This window comes from Agelaius tricolor, unplaced genomic scaffold (genome assembly GCF_023055355.1).
Source record: "Agelaius tricolor isolate 1412-34295 unplaced genomic scaffold, bAgeTri1.0.p SCAF_9, whole genome shotgun sequence".
NCBI lineage: Eukaryota > Metazoa > Chordata > Aves > Passeriformes > Icteridae > Agelaius > Agelaius tricolor.
Window position 1 is genome coordinate 30,478,834 of NW_027269269.1, and position 16,350 is coordinate 30,495,183.

A 16,350-nucleotide genomic window follows, 5' to 3' on the forward strand; every position below is an offset into this window, starting at 1 on the left:
AAGAAGATAGCACTGGAATGAGCATATTTGCTGTGAGAGTGAAAAGTGAGAGAAAAGCACACAATCAAAAAAAGGTACAGATCATTGAAGGAGGTGAAAAGAGGTATTGAGGGTGAGGAGGACAGACTGATAAGAAATGGAAGTTCTCTACAGCCTTAAGGTAAACTAACACAAGTCATGGGACATTCCCACCAGGCTGTGCACACAAACACCACAAACAAACAAACAAACCTGTTTACCACAGCTACCTTTGGTGTCCAAAAGCCACAAGAAGAAATTAAATAAGGAGAGGAGAAAAAACAGAGGAGTTAAAAGGTTAGGTGAGGACAAGAGTCTAAGCCACTTCAGAAACAGATACACAAGCAAAGGACATTCTAAACGGAAGAAGAGAAAAGGGGGAGGAGGAAGAAGACAGAAACCAGTGAGCTGAGTATGTGGGAATAGTGCTGGTTTCCTCATAAACCTCCTTTGTTAGCAGCTCTTCCAGTTCTGCTCTCTGAATAGCTGGAGCAGTTCCCACTGTTCTGCAGGGAGATACTGCATTTTTTCGCTGCAGCCACAATGAAACAGTTAAACGCTGTGTAACTCTTGCAGTAGTACAAGTAAGGCCCTACCCATAACAGCTACAAGCCTGTTTTGTTACAGCCTTGAGGACGAGGGGGAAAAATTCTTAAAGTAACCCTTTCCAGGGCACTGTTTTCCCTCTTGCTTTTTTTTCTTTCATTATGGAGATGAGCTGCATTGAACTCCTGCTAATTGCTAGATAAACAGGATTTAACTATTTAATGTTGCATGTTTGGTATAATTTTTAACAAGTCATAAGGGAAATTTCAAACAAAACTAAAGCTGTTTTACAGATTTTTTCAGTTGACCCGTGGTACCTCCAGTGAAGTTCCTGTTGGAACAATTCCCTTTTTATTCTTGTTTGCAAGTTCAAATTTGGTGTCAAAGGGAGAACCAACAATTATCACTTCAGGCAGGTTTAAAGACAGTTATAGTTAAACAAAACTTAGTTGAAAAAAGCATCTGTTGGAGACCTGCTCTTTGAGGAGAGCCATAAGCTAAATTTAAAGTTGCTTCCTGTAACTCAGAAAATCAATTTCATCCTTGTTTCTTCTTTTTCCCTACTCCAAACTGAAGACTTGTGATGACAAGTTGGTTGAAAATACTCATGGATAGCTAAACTCAGGTGGAAAAATGTCCACATGGGGAGGCCAAAATACTGTACAAACCAGAGTGTTCCAGCAGAGTTCCAGCTAGGGTTCAGCTGGAGCACTGTCTGTCCCTGGCATCCTGCCCCAGAGCCACAGACCAACCATATGTCTGTGGCCCTGGGCCTGGGCCAATCTGCCTGGGAAGACTCCTGGCCCCACAGGGATCACCAGGCTGGAGATGGCAGTGCCTTGTGCACTGGCTTTGAAGGCCTCGGCAGCCCCAGCTCTTTAGAGCCACTCAGGCAGGTGTTGATGAAGCCGGTCCAGAGATGGAGCACTCTGCCAGGCAGTTACAGTGGGGAAAAGCAAACATGGCCTGGGACTCAAGCTTTCTTGCTGGGATAAGCTGAGCAAACAAGAAGCTGCTGTGGGTGTGTTCAGCTGCCCATTTTGTTTCCTCATCTGCACGTTTCTATCACTTCTCTGCACGAGTTGCCAATGCACAGCAGTGTGATGAGCCCAAAGAGCTCACAGATCAGGCTGTAAACTAATCTGGTATGAGCCCTCTCTGCCCCCCACGCTATGCAGTCAGCTCAGCAGCCCTGGAGAAGACAAAGAATGGGAAACAGAGGCAAGGAAGGCATTGGGGAATTTTCTGTTGGGAATGCACAACCAGCTTCACAACCAGCTTGCACTGGTGGTCTAGCTGCCACCTGCAATGCCAGTCTGTGATTCTCCATTAGCGGTTATTGGGTCGTACCAGTACTGAAAAGTTTCACCATACAGACAGGCAAACATAATAACTAAAACTAAAATACTTTGCTAATTATCCCAGTAATTCATTTTTCTTTTATTTGAATTTATTCTTGAGAGGTTTTGTCAGAGAAACGAATAAATGATCCTACCTCCACCTCACAAAAGCTTTTACTTTCAAGACAGAATAGATTCCTTGCTGGTCACTCCTCTCTGGACTCTCATGAATATAATTTTGAAAGACCTTCACGGCTAAATTAAATATTGGGGAAAAGAATGGCAGAATGCCAGCCACTTTATCTCATGCTATTATAATAATAATGCCAGCCACTTTATCTCATACTATTATAATAATAAAGATAATTTGTAATATTATTACCCTTTTATACTCATTTTGGCCTTTTCCCTGTTGTCTTGGAGCATCTCCTTTGTCATTCATTGATTTTATTCTTAATAATAGCATTGCATTGAAGCACAGGGTAGGCTGAGGCTCATGCACATAACCATACAAGAAGTCAGAACAATCACATTCATCCACAATGCTTTTCAGTGTGGTATCTGTTGTCTTCAGTACAAGTTGCATCTCCTCTCTCTCTGCATTGTGGGCTCTAATACATGCAGAAAACAGGAGCTCAAGGAGTCTGAGCTAAAATAGACTGGACATTGAGGACCCAAGAAAGTAAGGACTATTGCATATTTGCCCTTGTCCCCAGGCACCCACATCTGGGCACTGTCACTACAGAACACGGGGCCAAACTGCTTTTAGGGCAGACCCAGCACAGACAGTTCATATATTCTACAGCACCTGAATTTGGCCCAGGTCTCACAGAGTTCTTGCCATCGACTGAAACTTTGTGGCTAGCAAACTACACATCATCACAAATCATGTTGCACAGTCACTGGGGAAACATTCCTCAGTCAGTCTCCCTGTTCAAACATCTTCATGTGCTACTCATAATGCTCTATAGAAGTAGCATAGATGACATTACATGTACATAAAAAGTCTCTAAAAATTAAACACTTGCTAATCTTGTGCTGAAAGGGGTGTATCCATCAAAAGAAAACCAATTCCATTTCATGCAAGCTTATCAAGAAAACATATACAATATGCAACCATTTCACAGCTGCCAAAAGAGATCAGTCTAATTTCTTTTTTTTAGCTAGAAGGGGAAATTTAACCAGGCAAAGCTGTTGGAAGCCAAGAAGACTATTTAAAAAAAAAGTAGAAACCATCCACAATGTCATCCAAAGGCAGAAGAGTTTGTCTGTGAAATCAAACATTTGGCCAAGTGACATAGTTGTGACATTAATGTGGCTCCACGTGAGGTATGTCAATTAGTGAATTTATTGGTGGACTGTCTGTAATCCTGAGAACTAAACCTAGAGAAAACATTTTGTACAGTTCTGTTTCTGGTATTTCTCTATCCTTATCTCTCCCATCCTCCCTCCTCTCTATTCCCTTCTCATCCCTCTTCCATACAACAACTGGTTGCATGCTAACAATATTTTCCTTTGTGTCTCTGCAAATACCAATAGATCCAAGCATGTCTTATGGAATTTGAGGCTATCATCTGTTCATATGTACTGGGTAGTCAGCAACTTCCACAAGACAACCATTCTCCTCACCCAGATTTCATTTGCTTAAAAACATCTCAGGAATTCTTACGAATTATTTAACTGTTTCAAATTAGCACCAAAAGAAGCCCACCCACTTGCCTCCACAATTGCACCCAACCTGTATTTGGATGCATTAAGAATAAAATCAATGAATGCCAACCCGCATGCCATTAGAAACCATTCAGGCCAAAGAGACACCAGATGTTAAAATCTGCCAAAAATAACTACTGAAAAAATAAGACTTTGTAGGGTGGCTGGATTATCCTGCCCAGTTGGAGACTGGAGAGCTGCTGAACCAAGATAGAGGGAGGATAAGGCTGAGAGTGTTGGGGTTGTCCAGCCTAGATCCAGGGAGCTGTTAGAGCAGCCTCCCAGAACCTAAAGGGACCTGCAAGAGAGCTGGAGATGGACTACTGACAAGGGCAAGTAGTGATAGGACAAGGAGGAATGGCTTTAAACTGAAAGAAGGATTTACATTAGATGTTAGGAAGAAATTATTCGCTGTGAGGGTGGTGAAACACTGGAACAGGCTGCCCAGAGAAGCTGTGGATGTGCCATCCCTGGAATGGTTGAAGGCCAGGTTGGATGGGATTTTGAGCAGCATGGTCTAGTGGAAGCTGTCCTTGCATGTGGCAGGGGTGTGATGGGAATTGGAACTAGATGATCTTTAAGGTCCCTTCCAACCCAAATCATTCTGTGATTCTAAGAGCTGCACAGTCCTTGCCTGGGCTCCTCTAAGATGCTTAGTGAAGATGGCACAAACTACTCCTGGGGATGGCATGTGAACTGCCACAGGAAAAGTGGTTCCAGGAGAAGTGATCCATGTCCAGTAGTGGATCCCTATGCAAGTAGTCCTTATAGACACTATGTGAATATGCTTACATTTTTCTATGTTTGTGGTGCAGTCACTCTTGAGGTCCTTGTGGCTTAATTATCCTCTTGGGACTTCAGTTACTGCCTCTGAGGGGGCTGATATGTCCCTGTCTAGGTATTCTTCAGATGAAAGCAGTGATGTTATTATTACTACAGTATCATCATGCTGCAAATGGACTGCTTGTGCTTGGTTACCTACCACAGATTTAATCCATGGGCATAACAGTCTTTTCTTTGTGTTTTCACAGCCTGGCTCTTCAAAGGAAGACCTTTTGTTTCCATCCAGGATGATAAATGGGTTTTAGCTTGATTTTCTCAGAGGGAAGCTTATGTGATTGTACTGTCTGTCATCTGTCTACACCGATAAGTTTTTAGCCGCTGCAGCCAATTATAATTATTTCCAAAGAAAAAACTGCCAGAGGCAGACATCTTCATGATAATTCTATTTCTATGGATTTTGTGAAAGCAGCAGACTGGGTTGGGGCTAAGGAGGAGGAGGAGGGAGAGGACAAAGCACAAGACCACACTGAAATTGTGCCATGTCAAGGAAGTCTAGGAGGCCTCAGCTGATCTTCAGCCCATTCTGGCTGAAGGCAGCCAGCCAGCCAGTCTGCAGCCCTGGAGAGTCAGTGGGCACGGGTGTCTCTGCAGACATCTCACAAAATGTACCGTTCTTGTCCATGGGTGTGATTTCATAGGGGACATCACTGTGGCTGTGGCTGCAGTGCTGAGCAAGAGCAGGCACAGCCTTTTTTTCTGCTGGCTGTGATGCAGGGATCTTGTGCTGATGCAGGCAGTGGCACTGTGTTGCCCTGGGCCTGTATTTGTAGGCTGCAGAACCTGGGTGGTGGCTGGGCTGGGCTGGGCTGCTAGGTGCCCCCAGGCAGGACAGACAGGCAAAGTGCAAGGCACGGTCAGCATATGCTCCATGCTGTGACTAATTGAACATAATGGGTGCACTACTAACAAAGACTCACTAGTGTGGAGGACAGTGTGTTCTCTGTGCTCAGAGATCTGCCAGCCACTAATGAAAGCTGCTAAGGCCAGCTTTGAAAATGCATTTAGGTGACTGAGCCAGATTTGAGGACAGGTAGAACCTAACACTCTCTGACATCAAAAGGGAGTCTGACTTGCACTGCATGGAAGTCATGTCTTTAAACAGCTTCAAAGCTGTGAACATTTCTCCTTAAATTGAAGAATAGAAGAAATGACCCTCTCTCTGAGTGAATCTGGTGTGAAATGAGAGGTTTTTAGAACCCTTGAGAACCAAGTAACTTAGCTGAACCTTTCCCCGGAATGAGACATACTGCTTCACCATTACAGGATGTTCTTGGAAGGAGCAAAATGCCTAAGATGAAAGCAGATCACCATCTTCACTGCCTAGCTACTGTGACATGTAATTCCTCTTGGCTTGTCAATAACCTGATCCAGTTCTCCAGGTCTTATGTAAGTGGAGGACAGCAGCAGGTAACCCCCAGGTTGTCTGCCTGGCTGTCTCAGCTGCAGCCTGCAGCAGGAGTTCAGTGACCTGGAACAGAAATCTGCTTTCAGAAGCCCTCGTGGCAGGAGAGTTTCAGAGGCTGGAGTTTCGCCCCCCTTATCTCGCTGTTAGCTGAACCTTTCCCAGAGCGCTTTCTGTTGAGCAAGAGTGAACAGGATTTCTTGTCTCCCACATCCCCCACTAAGTCACTAATGTCACTAAGTTGCCTGATGAATCCCAGCAGCTACAGCAGCAGCTGAAGAAAGGAAATTGCAAAAAAAATGCATTCAAATATACAACAAGAGTAGAAAGACAGTAAGCGAAGAAGGGGAGGGTTGGGAGCATGAAAGAAGCACTGTTTCCCTAAAACAGTTTGTTTTTAAATGGAGGACAAATGACTGCATTTTAGCCCTACTAAACATCTGTGAAAGGTTAACATTTCTTCACAGCATTGCTTTATTTTTGCCTAAGTCTTCAGCAAGTATTACTCAAAGTTAATTCAGGCTTTGGCCCTTGGGAACTTATTTAATGTGCTAGTGCTTAGAAGTCCATTAATATTTATAAATGTCACTTGAATTCCATTTTTACCTTCTTATCCAGGCAGGAGCACTTGTAAAAAGATTTTTTTCCTGTGTTTTTGTTGGGTTTGGTTTTGGTTTGGGCTTTTTTTTTTTTTTCAGAACTATAGTAAGCTTAGAGTTAAGCCTGTTCTAAAAATGTCATATTCTATACAGCTGTGATACACAATTTTGCTAGCCTGCCTGTGCCCCGAAGAAGGGCCTGAGAGTTAGATGTTAGGCCTGAATAAATGGAGATGGTGTCTATTCTCAGCTCTGCCACTGGCTAATTATGCAACCTTAGTCAGTTCATTTAACCTCGGCACGCTTATGTTTCCAGATCAGAAAGGAAAGGGATAAAAGGCTGCTCTGTGAATCCTTTGTGGAGCCTTAGGGAGAACAAGGTATTTCCCATCACATTGTTGCCTGGTGAGCTCTGGGTGTGGGTGGTTACTTTGTTAGGGTAGGGTACCTGTGGTGAGTGGGTCCGGGAACACAGATGGAAGCCTGGCCACTGTATTTCTTGCCAAGGGAGACAGCCCTCAGAGTCGGTTTGACAAATCACAGCTACTGACACCCTTTGCTTTAGGCACTCAGGCTTTTATGTCACTCTTCAGCAGCTTCCTGCCAGCCACAGCAGCTACTGCCTCCCGTACATTGGCTTTTGTATGTGACTCGTGCCTGTTACAGCTTGCTGACCCCAGAGAGTGATCAATGGCATTCCAAAGAGCTGTAAAACAGTATAAAATGGCAGATCCATGCCTAGTAGTGGTAATAAAATAAGTTGCCTAATTTAAAGACCAGAAGTGTGCCTTGAAAGTCATAAATGAGAGACTCAGACAGTTTTCAAAATATATGACCTCTCACTTTTGGAGCACTTGGATTTAAACACGGCGTTGCGACAGCAACTGTGCTTTTCACAGCTGCTGAGATGTGTTTCTCTGTGAGCCTCTACAGCATGTACTGCTGGGCAAAACAAGAGTGATGTTAGAAAGTGGTTAAAAGCATGCAGCTCTCGTATTACAGCAGGGGTTGCTCTGTGTTCCTGGTTCAGAACAGAAAGCAGAGCTGCCCAACCTTTGCTTCAGTGGGCATCTGAACTGTCTTGTTCTGCACAGTCCTGCTGCCCAAAACCATCAGCAAGCAGAGGCATTGCAGACATTTCTCAGCAGCAGAAGGCAGAGCATTACAAGACAAATTATTTCAGGTGCACACTTAGCTGGATGGCACAGCAACCTCCAACACAATCAGGGAAACTGCGTGCAAAGAGTTATCTTTGAGGGATTTATGAGACTTGGCTCGGTAGTACAGGAGGCAGCAGCACCTGAGAGAGCAGTGCTCTCCCACGCAAGGCTCCTGGCCCTCCGAAATTTCCCATGTGTGCTGTTTTGCTTCTAGGCCAGTGTGGGTGTGATATGTGTTACCTTAGCAACAGGGACAAGTGTGTGCTGCAGCTGTAGCCTTCTCTTTGCAGCAGGAGAGCATCCCTGGTTTTCTTACAGAAAATGCTGCGCAGCTCCCCACAAAGGGGACCCCGGTGCCTGTGGCTATCAACGTGCTGGCACGCAGGCCAGTTACAGATATGAGCTATGGCTGACGCAGACATGTCTTCCCTGCTACCCACTGCTCCAGCTTGTCTCTTCTGGCCTCCAGAGAACATCATCTGAGTCAGTCTGGCAGGAGCAGGATCAGCAGCTTTGTGCCAGCCCCCTCCATCATTTCTCAAGTCAGATGGTTCCCACAGCTCAAGGCTTTTTACTAAACTTGAATGCCGGAGGATGTCTGAGTGCTTTATGAATATCTGGAGGAAACAAACGCGGCAGCCAAGGCATCAGTACCCATTAATCACTTTGGGAGTGATTAATTCGCCAGGGGAGAATTTAAGGGAATAGAGACTTAGGAAGCAGGGGGGTGTTTGTGGGGTAGACCCACCCAATAAAGCCAATATAAATGTTGCAAAACCCCATAAATGCAGTAAATCTGCATGAGACATAAAACCTATGGAAACTCAGTTTCTCACAGAATTTTGATTCTGCCCTTGCTTTCATCCTCTGTTGAACTTTGGGACTTGTAACAACATTGTAAATATAAACATATCTATAAATGTACATACAGGTCTGTTCCCCAAATATATTTAACAGTCCTTTTTTTAATGCCTCACCAACACGTATGTTTGAGAACAAAGTATGCTTAGATTCAAAATTTTAAGGTAACTCTACATTAAAAGTTCTAAGAAGAGCTACTCCTGGAAAAAAAATCTCGCTGAAACATTTGCTGAAATAGTCAAATGTATGTATTATTGCAAACATAAGAAAAAGGAGCATTTATCCTCGCTTTTAAATTAAGTTCAACAACTGATCACTTACAAGTCCTTCAGTGTTTTTGAACACTTTGTGTTTCACTTGCACTTAGTGCATATGACTACAGCCAGGAGCAAACGTACCCCTGGCAAAGCTGGTCTCCCACAGGCTTTTAGCGATAAGGAGGACGCCCTCAGCCCCCGGCGTCAGCTGACTAAGGGGAAGGGACGGGGCAAACGAAAGCGCTCCCTCCGTCTCCTCCCGCCCCCGCCGGGCCGCTGCCCTGCCCACCCCAACGGGGTTTTTGCCCTTCAAAAAAATCAAGATGTTTCGTAATCAACAAAGCGGTGGAAGAGTCACTCTGTCAACGCTTCCCCTTTTATTGGAGCCGGCATCTTCCCCTGGCAGCCATTTTAAGCGGCCCCGAACGCCACGCTGTGCGTGCGGGGAAACGCGATCCACAACACCGCGGCTCCGGAGCTCAGGCGGGCATGGGATATATGTCCTGCTAATCACTTTAAAAAGACACGAAACACCACCATAAACAAGTCTTATCGCAGCGCAACTCCCGCGGGCTGCTGCGGAGTACCGGGGGGGGGGGGGGGGGGGGCGGGAAGCGCGGCTGCTAGTGAAGGCGGCCCCGCCCCCCGCGCCAGAAGCGTAGCCAATCAGCGGTGCGAGCGCCCCCCCCCCCACCCCCATCCTCCGCCGCCCGCCCGCTGCGGCTCCGCTCGAGCTGCCGCTGTGCCGGGCCGCGCTACCGCCGCCGCTCCGCCATGTGGGTGCTGGCCGCTTCCGTGCTGCTCGGTGCCCTGCGCGCAGGTGAGTGCCCGCCGGGCCCGCCCTCCTGCCTTTCTCTCCCCTTCCCTCGTCGTCCCGACTGCTCCGACCGCGGCCGCAGCGGTCGCCCCGAGGCGCATCCCGTGCAGTCCCGGCGCGAGTACCGCGGTGGTGTCTCCGGCGAGGCCGCCGGAGTGCGAGGCGGGTGCGAGGGAAAGGCTGAGCCGCCCTCCGAGCGCGGGAAGGGGAGGCTAGGCTGGCGGTGGCGGCGGACGGGGGCCGGTCCCGGGGCCAGCGGGGCGGAGCGGAGCGGCCGCCGCCCGTCCTCTGCCGCTCGGTGAGGGGACATGCGGCGCTCCTGCCCGGAACTCCCGGCTGTTCCTGCTGGCAGCCGGCGCGTGTGGGACCGCGGGTCCGCAGTGGCAGGTCGCCATCCTTTGGGAAGGAGCGGGGACACACACACACGCCCGCAATACACGCTGTTATCCAGCCCCCGCCGCTCCCCGCATTGTCCCCGGGGCCGGCGGTGGGCTGCTCCCCTCAGAAGTTGCGGGGGAGAGGAGAGACAGCGTGCCCAGAGCTTTGCTCCTCACCTCCCTGTGCATTAGGGCAGCTCAGCTCCCTGTGCTTTCCTAAACTGGCACGCTGGTCCCCCGCTGCACAGGGTCTAGGGTTAGCGGCGTTTCTTGATCTCTAGTAGATTTGTGTGCCATCGAAGTGCAGTTGGCATTGCACAGTCTTAAATTCTTATTTCTCTGCCTTGAGAAGAAACTCGGTGGGGGGACAGAGCTAAAAAGATTTCAGCGAGGTGCAGGTGCTGTAGTGTTGTTCTGTCAGTAAGCAACACATCGAAACTTGCGTGTTTAAACCTCATGTCGAAATCCCAGTCTGGGTTCCGGAGTTAGCCGTAGGCTTGTTTAAATATCAAGTGCCCCAGCGTGGTTTGCATGAGGAGCTGAGAAGGGCCGGCTCCCATCAGGTGCAGTGACCACACTTAACCAGTTCTGCCAACTGTGTGCAGCAGTTCTGAATTTGCTCTGCATGTGCAGAGCCTTTCTGTGGCAGCTTCGCAACTGCAAGTTCTTCAGAAGCCCCCACGCTGCGTAGTGTAAGGCTCTAAAATTGCCACCTTCATGTGACACCTCTAAGATGATAATCTACCAGAAAGTTGGAGGCGAAGAGCCCACCCAGTAATCCACTGCCTGCAGGATATGGTAACTGGTGGGAGAGGGTTCTCTTGGTTTCCTCTTAGCACCAGAATTGTTGGGAAGTCGGTCGTGGAAGTACCATCTGCAGGAAGCCGTGGGACTCCCTTTAGTGGGAGAGCAGCCACACAACCTCTTCTGTCTAAGCAGCCGGGTCGCAGAGGACTGAGCCCGCGAAAATGTAAATGTGCTGGCTCTGAAAAAGAAGAAAAATTCCAACAGTTATTATCATGATTTAGTGTGAAACAGATGTGAAATTTATTTCACAAAGAACCATTGAAGGTTTTAATTGTATATGTTTGATTTTTATTAGGGCATAGGTTGAGGTTTCTGTATGGCTCCTTTGTCCTGCCTTTGTTACTTTTATTAGTTTAAAAATGCAACACAGTGAGTAAACCAGAGAATACTTCTTCCTCATTGTGAAATACCGTCATGCATAATATATACAGAGCCAGTTTATTTTAAGCTTTTGTTATTCAGTAGTAATCCAGGAAATAGTGTTAGAATATTAAAGCAATATTTAAAACAGGAGTGGTTTTTTTAGAATGTGATCTGAGACTCTTGATTTGAGGGGAAAAAAATTAAAGAGCTACTGCAAATAGTGACATAACTTTTTTTTTTTCCTCTCCTTTTTTTTTTCTTTCTCCCCTTGCCCTTATTAAGTTTAGTTATTAAATACATATCATCATTCTGAGCTGGTTTTATACATATGAGTATAAGTAGTTTCCCTGAAGTCCCTGGAGCTATTCCAGTTCTTAAGTGTCAGTGCTTACAGTATTAGGGGATTGTCATATCCTTTCCCATATTTGGTTTTATCAGATGGATGTAGTAAAGCATTTTGAATTATTAATGGCTCTGGGATTTTGGGGAGCAATTACTATGAAGAAAGCTATTAAACTTTGTTATGATTTCATACAAACAAGGAAAAATAGAGAAAATAAAATATTCAAAGCCCTCATAGCTTACATCCAAGCTAGTTTAATTAACCTATTTTTTCTGGTTTCTGATGTAATTTATATACTGCTGTTACAATTTTTGATATTCTTAAGAGCTAGTGAATAAATCTTCATTTCTAATGAAATCTTGGCATAGGGCTGAGGTCTGTCTTGAAACAGTTGTCAGTCAGTACTACTGTTTTAGAACTGTGGTGCCATGTGGGAGGGAGATGGGAAATCCCAGCAATGGTAACATAATCCTTTGAGGTGTTTATTTTTCCTCACCTGCATTGAATGTGATTGTTAGAGACATTAGTCATGGTGATTTGTAGTACAGGTTGGTGATTTTTACAAATTCTCCATTTTCCATTTTGTTGTGTATGCAGTCAAATACTAGGTAGTAATCTTATTTAATATATGGTATTGCGTGTGCACGTTCTCCACTGGAAAGGAAAAGAGAATTTGCAAGAAGTGATCTAAACCTATGGGTATTTGGCTCCACCTTCAGAGATAAGAGGGAACAAGTGATAAAGCTTTCTTGATTAAGCTGCCCTGCCTGCCTTTCCTCAGAAGTGTAATAATGAGACTTTCTTCCCTGTGTCCTTAATGAGATGTAAAGGGAGCTTGGGTGGAGCTGATGGCTGGACCTCAGTTTATATTGTGTGATCAGCAGCAAAAAACTGAACATGAGTGGCACAGTCTATGGTTAATGTTATCTGTATGTTTTGCAGAAACCAGACGGTATTTCCTCATGTGAAATAGAAGTGTCCAAGTAAATAAATGGCAACCCAAATTTTTTTTTCAAGTGTATGATGGGTTAACATATCTATATATTAAATTATGGTGAGAATGGCTTGAGTTTGTGTAGAATTAGAATTGTGTAGTAAGTAGAATTATAATAATGTCTTTTTTTTCATCTTCTGTTGATCCCTTAAAGCGTGATTCTCTTTTTGTGGTTTCATGGGAGAGTTTGTTTTGTTTTCCCAATTCACTTGTTGTAATTATTTCTTCTTTGTTTTTGAGTATTAAGAAATAATTCTGAATGTGTCCATTTTCATTTTTCTTTGTAGGTTCTGCCCAGTTGAGGCTTTCTGGGATGAGTATTGTAGAAAAAAATGACTGTAATGAAACCGTAGTTTTACCTTGTTACGTGAATAATCTAATCCAGAACAATGAAAATGTCATGTTTGTTACATGGACAAGGCAAGGAGTTATAATTTTTTCTTATCATGGAGGAACCAAGATTGTTAATACTCATCCCTCATTTTCGTCTGCAAGACTTCTATCGCCGTCGGAATTAATCAAGGGTGTGGCCTCGCTGGTGCTTGACAGTGCACAAGCAACTGTTGGAAATTACAGCTGTAAAGTAACAGAATCAAACAGAGAAGGAAAAATAAAAATGCAACTTATAACCAGCTCAGGTGAGTTGCCTCCTATTGTTTCAGAACCTATTGGAAGGGAAAGCAAACAAATCTTAAGGGAAAGAGAAAATAACGAACATGGCAATGTGATCCTTTAAAGTGAAATATAAAATATGTAGCACCCAGGCCTTCTAACTTGTAAGCTAATATGGCTTATTTAGGTTTAAGTTAGAGGGGAGTGCTTCCATGGGAAAGATCTGAACACATTTTTTCATTCTGTAATAATGTCTGAGCATCATTTAGGTCCCATATAGGAAAATTTATGTTTTCCCACATATTTTTTGATTATGAAGATGCTGATATATTCAGCAGTCTCATGTTATTGTGTGACATATTTCTGATCAACTTCATAATACTGGAATGTATACATCCATCACAGTGTCTGCAGAGATCTTTTCTTGGAAGAATTGCTTCTTGCAACCTTTAACTCTGCTGGAAAACTACAGGTAGAACTAATAGAAATTCTGTTTTAAGAGCTCTAAAACTCAGTCTGAAAGTAGGCAGTTTTCTAGCGAGGTTAAAAATGCTTCTGCTAGATGGCAGCTTGTTGTGGTTTTCTAGCATTAAATGTCATCTTCAAAAGATGGTGTTTAAAGTGATGTTAAAATGAATGAGATTCACTAAATGAATTTCTCATCTAGAGAGCTGTTTTACTTTATCTTGCCAGTCCCAGCCCATGTTCTCCAGCACCTCAGCTGTTGGATAATGGCTTCTGCTGTACCTGTGTTGTCTGTCCAGTGCCATCTGTCCAGATATGACAGTTTCACCGGACATAGGTGTGCCCTGCTCATCTGTTTTGCACAAGACTTGCCTCTGGAGAGCTGCTCAGAAGCACTGAATATGTTGCATATATGTAGCACATGGAGCCTTACCCACGCACTCCAGAATTTTTTTTGGTTTTGATATTAGTTTTCGCACTTTACAATAAAATATTTGTGAAGCTCAAACAGATGTTGTTTGTGTCCTCCTGCAGGCATTTGTGTAATTTTCATTTGGATCTAGTTGTTGAGTTAACCATATAACCTGCATAGCAAACGTGATCCTGAAATTGAGAAGGGCACAGCCACTGAAAGGGAAGATGCTAGAATATCATTCTTTTCTTAGAATGCTGCAAAAACAGGGAAGAGGTATACACGGTTTCTGTTTCCTTCATTCTCTTACAGCTTATTCAGACTTTTTTGACTGTTTATACAATTCAGTGTTACTCTCCAGAAGAGGAAGCAAGGCATGAGAATGTAGGAGAATCAAGTCCCATTTGCAAGTTTTATTTTCTTTGTGTTTATAATTAAGAAATCGGTATAATGACAACAGAGCAGGAAACTGATATAATTTTTCTAATTTCATTTTCTAGTTGTCAGTTGCGGCGATGAAACATCAAAGGAGAAATATGGTTAGTGAAAAACTCTTAGTTTTGAGGTTGCATTAGGTTTGAGAGTATATGCTAGAAAATGTAAAACTTAGGTTTGAGGCTGAAGGAAAACTTAAGTTTGAGGCTGAAGGAAGTTGCTTGCTCTCTCTCTCAGTTCTTCTGCACAACTTTTTGTTGCTTGCTCCTCCTCAGTCTTCTAGAGAAACTCCTGAGACAATAAGCTAATCGAAGAAAGTTTAGTGAGTGAGTTTTGAAAAGGGTTAGTGGATAATGGAAATCCTGTACCAGTCTTCACTGTGTCATTTCTGAGCAATGAATTCATGCTGTCACTACTAGCATGTTCCAATTGATGCTTTAACAAAGATAGTCATACAAGAGGCAGCTATCCTCCATCTCTCTTAAAAAATTCCTGGATTCACCTAGGCAGTGGGTAAGAGCGTGAGCACGATTTCTGTGCAAGTGCCCTCGTCTTTGTGCACAGACACACTTTCCTGATCAGGAGAGTGACTGTCAAGTTTTCTGTTTCATTTTCTTTTTCCTCTCTTCATCATCTTTCATCTTTTTTCTTGCTGCTTTTTTGCTTCTCTTCTTTCATCGTCCTTCTTGTTTCTTTTCTTCCTTGCCTTTTTCCCCTGTTTTCTTTCCCTTTACTCTTCTCTTCACTTTTCTCTTCCCAGTCTGGAAGTCTCTCTTCTTAGCTTGGAACTGACTGCCCTATATTGGCTCTCAAAACACTGCTTTATGCCAGGAATTCAGTTGATTACTATGAAGCACCAGAGTAAGGGAAGTATATTTCCAGGAAAATGCTTTCAGCAGTTCCTCTTCCTTGCATGTTGTGTGTGTCTGCAGTATTGCAGACTCTTCTGTACAGGAAATTCTTTCAGACTCCAGGACCACACATGATTCTGTGTTGCATGCTGAAGCTCCAGCAGATAGCAGGCTTCTTGGTTGCTTTCTCTTTACGCTGGATGGTGTCAGCTGGAAATGCGGCAGAGGAAGTGAAGTGGCTCTGAGTCTCTGCTTGCAGTTACTTAAATTATTTTCAGTTGCATCAAGCAACATTACTGGGATTTGGCTTATCTAGGGAGCGGCCACTGTGCATTACAAGTTACTGTTCAATATTAGTTGCTTTTTCAATATTGCAAATAAAGCAAAAAGCCTTGCATTAAACAATTCAGTGAATCAACCTTGTTTTGGTGAGTGTCATGGTTTGGCGCTGGCACAATGCCAGTTCCCCCATGAATAGATACTCTTCCTGGTGTCTACTGTGAGATGTGATCAGAAATAGAGCAAAGCAGGCTCCAGCTTAGAAATAAAGAAAAAAAAACTTTATTAACTGACAACTATATGTAAAAAGGAACACACACGGAACTCAGAATGAAAACCTTCCAAAAATATTCCTCCTTCCCCTACCAAATTTCCAATACATCACAGTAGGACAAAACCTTGGATTCTCAATTCAGTTACCAGCCCTCAGATCACCGACTCTCAGTCCATCACCACCCTTTAGATAATCAATTCTCAGTTCATCAAGGACAGAGGAGTCCCTCTTGTGCCATAGGCTTCCCCTGGAAACACAGTTGAGACCTCTTATGTTTCCATGTCACATGTGGCACCGCCCGGAGAACATTTGCCATCGTGACATCTTCCTTCCATGCCCAGTGCCCTCACCACTGTGCATGGACCAGAGCTGCTTCTAGGGTTCCCCTTTTAAGGATGCTTTGTCCAGTTCCAAAAAAGCACAGTCTCTCACTTTTGGGGCACCTGTCCCCTCACAAATTCACCCCCTGGGGCCGAGGGGTCTTGAGAACAGGGATCTTCTTCCCTGAAGACGGAGGGCACCACCATCACCCTCCTCACCCACTGTCTCTGTTCACGCACTCCTTCACATCACATCACTGCACTC

General features: G+C 44.4%; 1 protein-coding gene across 17 annotated transcripts in view; it reads left to right on the forward strand.

Annotated features, from left to right (window-relative positions):
• Positions 1-16,350, forward strand: part of CD47 (CD47 molecule) — a 31,996-nt gene that overhangs the window by 309 nt on the left and 15,337 nt on the right. For 13 of the 17 annotated variants that reach the window (XR_011680163.1, XR_011680164.1, XR_011680165.1 and 10 more), the window contains exons 1-3: positions 9,401-9,556; positions 12,725-13,075; positions 14,427-14,465. Coding sequence is in view for 9 of the 17 variants with exons in the window: in XM_071433486.1 (XP_071289587.1) it covers positions 9,511-9,556; positions 12,725-13,075; positions 14,427-14,465 (436 nt within the window). In the remaining 8 variants the exon portion in view is untranslated. Of the gene's footprint in view, positions 1-9,370; positions 9,557-12,724; positions 13,076-14,426; positions 14,466-16,350 lie in introns of those variants that run through there. The other 4 variants (XM_071433488.1, XM_071433480.1, XM_071433487.1 and 1 more) reach the window with 3 other exon arrangements.